Below are 12,519 nucleotides of genomic sequence, written 5' to 3' on the forward strand. Positions count from 1 at the left end.
GTTAGAAAATATGGGGTATTACATTCTCCCCCCCTTAAATAGAATTCGCCCTCGAATTCCCTCCAATCACCATGATAACAAGCTTCTCACATCTTCTTTCAACGAGGGGATGAACGTTCCTTACATATTCCTCCCTTGGATAAACCTCGCGACTTCCATTGAAAGTTGTTCCACCCAAGAAACACAACTCATCTATACACTTGTGTCCAAACACTCCTGACTGGGACCGGTGTCCACATACAACATATCTCTTCTGATACTCCGCATCAACATACTTCAGAATGATCCTTCCGAGGTTTCCAATCTTTACTGTTCCGCACTAAGTCTATGTAGCTTCGAAACTGATGGAAATCCATACCTAGTTGGATATTTCTCGTTCCTCATGTCTACCAAACTTATCCTTACTCAACATAAGCCCTAGACCCTCCACTTTTGTCCTTGGTTTCTGGAAACACTGCCATTCCAAGAAATCTTACCACGACTTCCTTCAATGATGATACTCCAGGTTCACTCCCAAATGGATACTTATCATGTTGCATATCAGCTCGCTATATCCCTTGGTCTTGACCCCTAACTTCCTAGATGCTCAAATTGACTTGCTCTAAGTCTACCGTCTCGGTACGACAAAACTTTTACTTCGATCCTTGATTCAGCCTTAAACCAAATTACTGCCACTACAATCCACAAGGGAGTAGAATCCCGCATCTACAGCCTTGATATCCGACAACTTCCCATAAATTTCCACTCACAACGGTTGAACCCTAACCGTGGTCCTACAACCATCGCCCAAGTTTTCACGCACGCTCATAAGTGCACAAGACATATCCTCGATGAGTCTTTGTCAAGCAACATCATTTACCTTACTTCATTATTCCAGTGGTCAATATACTCATAAGCTCGATCGTCGACCAAGGGACATCCGATAATCATGAAGCCTCCTCTAAGCCAGTCCCTCAATATTACCTCTCAAGATTATGGTGGATCACTGAAAGATAGAAACAAACGAAACGTTTCTCCAGAGAGTTCTTTTAGGAAGATATCTCTATTCCAACACAAAATCTTACAAGTAGTTCGTCTATACCCATTACATACTTATCTGGTTCTGCCTATCCGTTGCGCTACTCTGATCTCAACCAGCCACCCACTTCCTGGAATCCTTAGAATCACACTTCGTCCATAGTCCACTTAGTTTCATTACCACACCACACTTAGTCCTTTATTAGCAACAATTCCTTCTCGGTATTCGTCCAAATACAACACGTGCCTGAATCTTAAACACACTCATCGCCCACTACTCTCCGAGCTTGAGTAATCCCCAAAATCAAGTCACTAACTTTTCCATCATTTTGGATTAAGTCCACTTGAAAACAACTTGGTTCACATGTTTTGGTTCAAGAGCTCCTAAAGCCAAATACTTTCTCTAATTACGAGTTTGCCTTATCTTACCGACTTCTACATCTTACAGCTTCCATGATGACTCTCCCCAACCATACGACCTCATACCATTGGTATGACAATACTTATAATAACCCACGCGACTTGACTAATGTAATAATCCTTTCTTAGTCGTACTTCAATCACGTAGTCCTCCAATGCCTTTCTCCTCTGAATCTGACACAAAGATCACTTCTTCGGTTTTGTTCCATAATGCAACATTTCTAACTGCTAAGGTGTAGTTACAAAACAAGAGATCATACTCTGTGCCTTGGACATCTCCCTTTGAAATTCCACGACACTCCCAAAACTAATGTGCCTCTACTTTTCCAAGTTCGGCATTTCTACGTTACTAAGGACCTACTAATACTCCTCTAGGTACATCCCACATTGAGATAATCCAAAAATACGCTTTATCCACTCCAACATTGTTCACCAAGGTTATATAATAACCACACATTGTGTTGTCCAGGATACTCTATTCACACATATCTCATATCTCGGACACTCACGCTCAAAGGTTTACCAATCTGACAGATTTAAAACATCCACGATGCCGGAACCTAAAATTCTCACGTGACCAAGACTACCCAAGGTCTCCTCATAGGTGTAGATTTAGAATCTAATCCATCTCATGGTTACCCGCTCGCATGATCCTGAACCATCGAGCGCAACATATGAATCCTTATCTCACCAACCTTATGAGAGTTTCGGGTTCATGTCTCACGAGTGCCAAATTGGGATCCTACCTCGAGTTTCAGATCAACACTTCCTCATAGTCGTGCTTCACTGTTTCTCAAGCTGCTCTCCAACAAACTATCTCAATCGTGCTCCCAAATGCAACGTTTCTAATGTCTTGAGTTTGACCATGATACAATAAATCATACTCCACGCTTCTGCTTATTGATACTGGCAATGGTTGCCTCTGAGAGTCTACAGGTACTCTCCTAGACTCATCACATATTGGCTAACTCAGAATACACTCTATCCATTCCGACACTGCTCACCAATGGTAGATGCTATCCAAACAATACGTCGGCCAAGAGATAACAACTTCACATAAGTCCCACCATTGGAATTCATGCACCCTCGCCACTTGCCACTTTACGAAACAAGAAACATCTACAAGGGATCATCTGACATCATCCACGCGGTTACGACCACTTAGCACCCCCATAAGCATAGTACTACAACTTGGTATGTCCTACTATTGCCTGATAGTTAACTACTACCTAGTACGACACATGGGTCCTCGTAACGCCTACCTTAAGAGAATTCGAGTTCGCGTCTTACGAATACCAATCAGAAACTTGCCCTAAGCTCTGGGACAACATTGTCCTACATCTGTCAGATCTCGTGTACGATAGCAATAATGTGGCGTTATACCTGTCTGGTAGTACTAATCATGATGGTCCCACTCCGAAGCCATGTAGTCACGCAACCTACTCTACAGCGTATAACGATTTTCACTCATATCCTATAGTCACGGTCGACAATGTTTGGACAGGAATCTGTTAAGTTCATCGCTATTCAAAGCCTTCCAACCACACTCCTTAGAAAGCTAAAACCTAGGAGTGCTTCGCGCTCAGGGTTCACTTACTAGGAACAATAAGCTAGATCATAACGGATAAGATTTCGGTTCGAATTGTTATGTCATGCGCGTACCCACTTGCACAGTGCATGCATAAGAAATTCTATGAATAGCTCTTCGCATAGGAATACCAAAGTTCAAACAGTCAATACGACTTCAATCATCCTACGAATACTTCGGAATGACACTAGTTTCCATTCATCTAAATACCCAATACCAAGCGCAGTTCTGTGGTATCTCTCGGGGTTAGACAAATCATAACTAGTACGAACCTTAGCTACAACACATCTCGGTTTCACTTGCTTCAACTGTCGCCTAGCGTAGTTCTAGAACTCATTCACAGATTAGCAAAAACGGGAGTATAGTAGCTCTTCCCCTAAACGAGTATCCAACTTTTTCCCAATTAGAGACTGACATCTTTACTCTTCCAACGATTCTTTATTGGGTAATTCACACACAACTTACGGCTTACCGAAGTGACTTGGAGTGAAACATCACGTTCATCCAAGTACTGCCCACATTATAGTAACCAGGAGATTTAGACTACTTCGCTAAAATTCCCAAAAGTCTTACATCTGACAGGTTCTCAAAACATATTTGCCACTAGCATCGCGATCGGACAACAACTTTCTAATAGCCCCTGACTTCACTCCATCTTAGAATTCCTTATTATAATCCTACTCAAGTTCTTCACGAAATTTACTCCAATACTATCTGGATCCAGATGAGGTCTCACTTCGCCCCATCGGATCTCAGAAAATCCCGACGACTTAGATCTCTACCATGACAAGGTCGTCAACTACTTCAGCTCAAGTCACTTGGATCTTACGCGTCCTCGTGGTGGCTCCACCATGATCTCATCTATCGCATATACAGTCACTGAGCTGGCCAGGCTCAATGAATGGATACTACGATAGTAAGAATCGGGCGAGCAACACACACATGTGAGGGAGAAAAGAATTGCTATTGATGTCTCATGGCAGGGACAAGAATCGACCTGCTCTGATACCAACTGTAACACCCCGTACATATATGTCTAGAATAATATGCGGTGATGCTATAAATGGTACAAGAAACATACATAAGCGATAAAGAAAAGAAATTAAAATCATATACAATTCAAATATCCAACTGAAAACGTATATGATTGGCTTGTCTTCAACAATGCACAGCGGAAAAATAACGTCTGACTAGGTCTTCCTGCCAATTACTTGTCCACGGTCTTCAAGGCAGTCCATCAAGAAATCCATCTACTTCTAACCTGTTCCTGAAAAATAATAATTGGAATGGGGTGAGATTACTAAATCTCAGTGAGTTCCCCTATCTTACGGGTTCGCTCGGTTCTACAAGGTGCATGCAAACAAACAGATTCACCGAGAATCCAGGTTTCCTCACGGTCTGGTACAAGTACATACAAGGATACACCACCATTGGAAGTCCCTTAACTATCCAAGGAGGCGTTCAATAAGACAACAATTCACAATATGCAAACTCACATCCTTATGTGAGGAATCAAGGAGTTATGCCCATCTGACTAGGCCACCTCTGCCACGTACCCTCGGTGAGTCTCCAAGTACATATATGTCGAAAGACTTGCACAAGCACACCGCACGATGAATTCGGGTCATTCCTATATGGAATTCCACCCGAGATGAGTTAAGTTGTACCATTGCCTACTTGGCATTTACAACCTCATCACCAAGCACGCCAGTGAGTTACCAAGTGGGAAACGCCATTAAAGACCCCGGTCTTGCTTCCACTGCAATGGTATTCATCCTCTGTACGCAGGTGAGTAAACAGGTGCAATATGTCCTTTTCGACGTACAAGCCCACCGGGCGAAAGCCTAGTAACATTGTCTAATTGACGTTACTAGAGGCAAGTAATTCAGTGATTGCCTATGTGGCATCACCCACTTACCATACTAATCACGCAGGTGAGTTACCAAGTGGGAAACGCCATTAAAGACCCTCACTTGCTTCCACCGCAATAGTAGCTCAGGTAACGCAAAATATACGGATATAGACACGTATATACAACAGGCATAAAAGCCAAATCATCCATGGTATATAATACATATCACAAACGCCACACGGGCTACCAATGGGCATCCACATAGTGGGTAAACAGGATTTACTATCCTAGTAGTACGGTTATACTCCGATTCACGCATATTCAACCAAATCAAGTTCACAAAATCAAGCATCCGAACGTCCAACCGGAACGACGGGAAAACAATTTACATTGTATTATATGCACATAATATTAGACAAAATCCATCGTGTAAATATCATGTCATTTGTACATACTCGTCACATGTGAGTTAAATATGTTTCGATCATGGAATATATGAAACATAATCAGAGCATATAATTATTTAGAACGTACATGGATACACATTAGTCTCATAACAAAGAGGCTTTCGATTCCCGACATGGAACGGAATCGCACTCGGGGAATTAAACAAACATTCTTAATTCTATTAATGTTAATCCAACATTATGTAACTAAAAGTCCATTTGCTATAACTTTTAAATCAATTAAAAGCATTATATCTAAGCACATTCATAAAGATCATTAAAAGACCTTTCCAACGCTTCCGACCGGGCTTCGTTTCGAGTTGTAGAACTCAAGTTATGGTCAAAACAATAAAGGAATAATTTTCTGTCAGGTGCAATCGATTTGCACCAGTGTGCAATCGATTGCTTGCTGAACCAGAAGCGTAGAAAGTCAATTTTTCACAGTGCAATCGATTGCTTGACCCCTGCAATCGATTGCTTACTGAACCAGAAGCAAAAATCATATTTTTCTTGCAATATACCAGTTCCAACACATCCTAATCCATCCCAATCCAAACCTTAACATATAAAACAACCCCAGGCACAATTTATCAGTATAGGAGCATGATTTTCAGCATTTAATCAACATGCAAAGGATTTATCACAACCTAAACCCTTATTTCCCAAATCATGCATTAATCCCAAACTCTACCCAATGTTCTAACTAATGGAACTCACCTCAAGCTTGAAGATTCTGAGTTGTAGAGGTGAAGATAATAACAATGCTGCTCCCACAATCCTTTCTTAATCAAAGTTTTGCTCCCATCATCATCAATCCCGAAATCCTTATATTCATACTTTCAGCATGGATGACTCAACTTCAAACCAGATTATATCCATCAATATAGTGCCTACAAATGCAAACCATATATGCAAATCGTGGAGAAACTCGTAAGCTTTCCAACGAGACCAGAATCAGCTCAATCGGAGTTACGAGCTGAGAGATATTACCTTTTTGGTGAAGGCTGTCCCATAGGTGCGAAAATGGAAAGTTGAACATAAGTTCTTCTTCTTCTTCCATGCCTCTAATTATCTCTCTCTCATAAATTCTGGTTTGCATTACTATTACCCAAACATGCCCTTATAATGATATACCTTTTCCTTGGACCAATTTGCCCTCCAACTAAATGGTATTTACCAAGATGCCATTTAGTTCAATTCCAACCAAATCCTTAATATCACTACTAAGCCTTCTTTAATCCTTCTTAGTGTATAAATATACATGGTTAGAAAATATGGGGTATTACACTATATATATATATATATATATATATATATATATATATATATATATATATATATATATATATATATATATATATATATATATATATATATATATATTATAATTTCAATACTTTAAAGATAATGATAACATCTCACACCTTTAAAAACCAAAAATATTTTTCCTTTTAAAAACATAAATTTTGACCATTAAATTATATTATATACTATTATAAATAAAATATTAAATCAAATAATTTATATGAAATAATTAAAACATTTAAATTAAAATCAAATCAATCGAGATTATTCAAATTTAATCTTAAAATAACTTTTCTTCAAGATTTTTCTTACTTTTTAAAATTTTATAATTACAAAATACCTTATTATAAAAGTTAATATATATATATAATATTTATTATTATTATTATTATTATTATTATTATTATTATTATTATTATTATTATTATTATTATTATTATTATTCGAAAAATAACAAATAACAATTCTTCTCTCATTCACAATACATTATTTATTATTTATATATTATATAGTACATTATGCATTATTCACATTTTTTGGTTAACCATTTTCTAAGGATAGTGGTCAGATTATTACCTCTCATGAGGACATTAAAGGTGAAGTCTTGGACTTCTATAGTAAACTCATGGGAACTAGGGAGCTTCAGTTGCACTATGTTGATACTGATGCCTTGCGCAAAGGGCCACAGCTGAATGGAGACCAAAGAAATAATTTGATCAAGCCAATCTCTGAAGATGAGGTTTTAAAAGCACTTAAAGGTATTGCTGATGATTCTGCACCAGGGATTGATGGGTACACAGCAAAGTTCTTCAAAGTGAGTTGGAACATCATCAAAAAGGATCTCCTTGATACTGTCCAAGAATATTTCACCAAAGGTAAAATGTATAGAGCATTTAACTGCACCCTAATCTCTCTTATTCCCAAAAGCAGCTCTGCCAAATATGTTAGGGATTTCAGGCCTATTTCGGTTTGCTCGACTGTGTATAAGATGATATCTAGGATTATGACTGCCAGACTGAGCCAGGTTATTGGTAGCATTGTGAGCTCTAACCAGGCAGCTTTCATACCTGGTCAACAAATACATAATCATATCCTCTTGGCATACGAGCTCCTAAAAGGGTATAACTGCAAACAAGGACCTCCTAGATGTTTGTTTCAGATTGACTTACAGAAAGCGTACGACATGATTGACTGGCTAGCTCTTGAAACTATCATGTATGAGCTTGGCATTCCTTCCCAATTCATTAAGTGGATTTTGCATAGCCTCACTACCGTGTCCTACAGATTCAACCTGAATGGAATTCAATCTGAGCTTCTTGTTGCCAAGAGAGGAATTAGACAAGGGGACCCTATTTCCCCTTATCTTTTTACTATCCTTATGGAATACCTACATAGATGTCTCCACAAAATGCAGGAAGACCCTAGATTCAAACATCATGCCAAATGCTCTAAGCTTAAGCTTACAAACTTGATGTTTGCGGATGATGTGCTGCTCCTATCTAGAGGTGAGCCTATTTCTGTGGATCTTATGTTAGCAGCCCTTGACAATTTTCTGAAATCCACAGGTATGCAGGTGAATAAATCTAAAAGTAATATGTACTTTGGAGCGGTCAAGCCTGATATGAAAGAAGTGTTGCTACAGCTAGCTGGCTTCAAAGAAGGATCTTTGCCTTTTAAATACCTTGGGGTACCTATCACTTGTAAGAAGCTGTCCATCCACCACTACATGGGGCTAATTGATAAAATTGTCCAACGAACACGCACTTGGACGGCTAAACTCTTAACATATGCTGGAAGAGTACAATTAATCAAGAGTATATCGTTTGCACTTGCTAACTATTGGATGATGTGTTTCCCACTGCCTAAAACTGTCATAAACAAGATTGATTCTATCTGCAGATCATTCCTTTGGACTGGTAAAGACAAAATTAGCAGGAAGAGCCTTGTTGCGTGGTCGACAATATGCAAGCCAATCAAATATGGAGGACTGGGGGATAATAGAGCTGAACAATTGGAATGCTTGTACTATTCTAAAGCTCCTGTGGAATATTTGCAACAAACCGGAGAGCTTATGGGTGAAATGGATCCACTCGTATTATCTGAAAAATCGTAACATTTTTGATATACAACCTAAACCCACTTATTCATGGATCATGAAGGATATCTTAAACGTGAGGAGTTTGGTTAACACACACCAAACAGTGTGGAATGCTATGTGTCTTAAAGGAAAGTTTTCATGTGGGATCTTCTATCAAGCATGCAGTGCTGGGAACCGCTTGCCTTGGAGCAGTGTTTGTATGCGGAACTTAGCAAGACCGTGTGCAGTTTTCATATTCTGGCTTCTTTGCCACCGCAGACTGACCACGAGAAGTAGACTTCATCGCCTTGGATTCATTAGTCAAACTGTGTGTGTTTTCTGTGACAAGGAAGAAACGGACAACCATCTCTTCTTTGATTGTGAGGAAACAAAAGGAATCTGGAGTCCTATCCTACACTGGCTGCAAGTAGCGCATAGCCCGAACCAATGGGATGATGACTATGACTGGATTATCAAAATGGGGAATAGAAAAGGCTGGAGAGCAAAGCTGTTTAAGTTGGCCATTGTGGAAACTGTATATGGTGTTTGGCAGCATAGGAATAGAGCAGTGTTTGGTAAGAGGTGCAACCAAACTCAAACCATCAAAGAGATCATGGAGAAAATTGTATTTAGGGGCTGGTTTTGTAGAAAACTCAAACCTCATGTAGCATCCCTCATGGTTTTCTAGGAGCTTGTTAGTTCTAGGTTCTTGTTTGCTGGATCGTGAGATCGCATTGTACTTCAACTTATTTTTTGGAATAATAAAAGTTCTCTTTTTCCAAAAAAAAAAAAAAATTGGTCACATGTCACCTCATAGTAAATCTAAACAAAAATCTTAATTTTAACTTTTATTAATTTAACCTTATATTAAAAATAAATAAATATAATTATCATAATAATAATATAATATAATATTCAGCCACAAATATTAATAATAATTTTATAAATATTTAATATATAATATAATAATATTTAAAAGTCCTTATTATTTATTTTATTATAGATTTAAAAACAAAAATAAATTTAACATAAGTTTATATTTTATTAATTTTAAAAAAATTCAAACTATTGTTATAAATGATTAATAATATTTTATTTAAATTAAAAAATAAAATGTAAGTAATTTGTAACAAAAAATTAAAATTCCTTATTATTTAATTTATTTTATATTTTAAAAAAATTTTAACATAAGTTTATTTTCATTAATTTTAAAAAAATTTAAACTATTGTTATAAATGATTAATAATATTTTATTTAAATTAAAAAAAATTATGAGTATTAAAAACCAATTTTTTTATCTAAATCTTACTTATTTCATTCATTTTTTCAATCGTTAATTAATTAATTTTATAAAAAGATCTAATTCTATTATTAGTAAATTTTTAATATTGTAACCAAAATTTAAAAATCTTACTTATTTCATTCATTATTAAATAATATAATAATTTTTGAATTAATTATAATAAATGTAATGACAACCAATCACTACATATTATTAAAAGAAAAAAAATCAAATTATTGTTATTAATTTTAGGCATAATAGTTGAGCATATATTTTTTTAAAACGGTGGACTTAATACCATAAATTTTGAATTAATTATAATAAATGTAATGACAATCAATCACTACATATTATTCCAAGAAAAAATCAAATAATTGTCATTAATTTTATGTATAATATTGAGCATATATTTTTTTTAAATGGTGGAGTATAAACTAAATAAAACAAAAACGGTGGATTATAATAAATGCTACAATTATGAATTTCATTAAAACAAAATTTAACCATCATTATTTGATTCTCTCATATTAGAAATCAAGCGTGTGATCTACCTTTTTTTCAACTTTTCCACACTAATTCCAAATTAATTTTTTTATTACTAAATAAATTTTGTTAAAACGGTGAGTATTATTTCAACAAAAAAAATTTAATTAATAAATTGATGATTCACTCATTTACTTACATTAATATAAAATTTTAATTAATAAATTGATTAATTACTATTTTTATTAATTGGTGATAAATTTATAACATAAACCTTTGACTTATATTTGTCCCTTTGCATTCCTCACCTTTATAAACAACCTTAATCCCACATTCATTATTTATTCACTTCTATACTCATTTCACTTATTTACTATTTTTTAGAATTTTGTATTTTTTTGCAGGTTTAAGGTAGATAGGATATAACAAGAAGAAACAATGAAAATTATATTTTCTTTGAAATAAGTAAATACAAGAGATCAGAGGTAAATCTGACTAGAGTGTAATTATGTTCGTCGGAAACATTTGGCTAAGCTCCTTAAGTATCTCAAGAACAAATAATTAAATTGTAACTTAAATATAATTTCTCACATACACGGAGAGAATGAAAACCATAGACATTACTCCATGACCTCCAAGATTTTTTATTCTCCTAATTTCCTTTCATTTCTAACACTTGATTTCCTACCTGTGAGGACGTAGAGTATGTCCAAACATTCTCATCATTTATTTGTAGTTTATTATTATTTTTTGTAAGAGCTTTGTTCTATCCATAAAACTTTAGATACAAGGTGTCTATTTCTCCATTTTATCAATTTAATATTTATTTATTATTATTAGTATTAGATTAGTAGTTTTATGACTATTGTGTTTGGTAATATTTTTATTTAATAATTTCAACTTCACATTATGTAAGGATTTTCTCCTCAATATTGACACTTAAATAACAAGTCTACTCAATATTTGTTTCTATTGAAATTATTATTTATGAGAATCAAATGAGTTGATGTTCTCCACCTCCTCAATGTTAAAAAACTGAACACAAGAAAATTTTATCGTGTATATAATATGCTTATTATTTTTTTTTGATATAAGAATGGGCCTAAGCCCAAAAGAAACAAACTACAAAAAGGAAATTCGAGAAAAAGAAACTCCCGAGATATCCCTAGCTAACAAAGAAAACATAAAATCAGGACACGATCTAAAGATGTGAGGTCCAGGATCATAAGGCGAGCTCCTTTTGGCCATAGCGTCAGCACATCTATTAGCCTCACGGAAGACATGAGTGAACTTCACGCTAACATCTCCTGCGATAAGAACTCTGATACTTCTAAGCAGTCCATGAACTGCTCCATTGTGTCTACTCAGGCCATTGAGCTTCGCAACGATGTTCTTGTTGTCTGATTGAAGCTCAATCCTACTGTACCCCTCTTCAATTGCATTTTTAATCCCTTCCAACACTGCCCAAAGCTCTGCATCCTCACTACTACACATACCAATATACTTAGAAAAACCTTTTACCCAACTACCCTTGTCGTCTCTTAGAACACCTCCACAGGTTGCCTCCCGGTTTTGCTTAACAGCCCCATCCACATTAACGCAAATCCAATCGGCCGAAGGAGGAATCCACATGATCTTGTGAATTACTTGACGCTGGGCAGTAAAAACACGCTGCAGGGATGCACTCTCCTCATATTCCCTCGTTTTCATCACGATTTGCTCATGGATGTTGGTCGGTTGCACAAAGGATTCGTCATGTACAAGAGATCGTATGTACGAACTTCACAATCTTTCATATCTATAAAGATATAAAACTGATTAAGATATTAAGATATTGTAGTTACTTTCTTCATATTTGTCCTATTTATTTTATTTGACTATTTACTTAGTCTATTATAAATTTTAGTTTTTTAAATTTGATTGTAGTAGTCATTTTATTGCAATTATATATGTCACTACTTTTTACCAAAAATAAATAAAATATATCATTATAGTTTCTTCAAATTTGAAGTATAATGTATTAAATATGACCTAAATTCTTTTGTCCAA

At 35.8% G+C, this 12,519-nt stretch overlaps 1 protein-coding gene across 1 annotated transcript; it reads left to right on the forward strand.

Annotated features, from left to right (window-relative positions):
* Positions 1-8,781: 8,781 nt before the first annotated feature.
* Positions 8,782-9,393, forward strand: LOC131605004 (uncharacterized). The gene has a single exon (XM_058877412.1). It carries the CDS (start codon positions 8,782-8,784, stop codon positions 9,391-9,393), a length of 612 nt encoding a protein of 203 aa, XP_058733395.1.
* The last annotated feature ends 3,126 nt before the right edge of the window (positions 9,394-12,519 follow it).

Source organism: Vicia villosa, linkage group LG5, assembly GCF_029867415.1.
Source record: "Vicia villosa cultivar HV-30 ecotype Madison, WI linkage group LG5, Vvil1.0, whole genome shotgun sequence".
In the NCBI taxonomy this organism is placed as follows: Eukaryota; Viridiplantae; Streptophyta; class Magnoliopsida; order Fabales; family Fabaceae; genus Vicia; species Vicia villosa.

Coding starts and splice junctions, on each gene's coding strand:
- LOC131605004 (XM_058877412.1), top strand. CDS start 8,782: ATGAAGGATATCTTAAACGTGAGGAGTTTGGTTAACACACACCAAACA.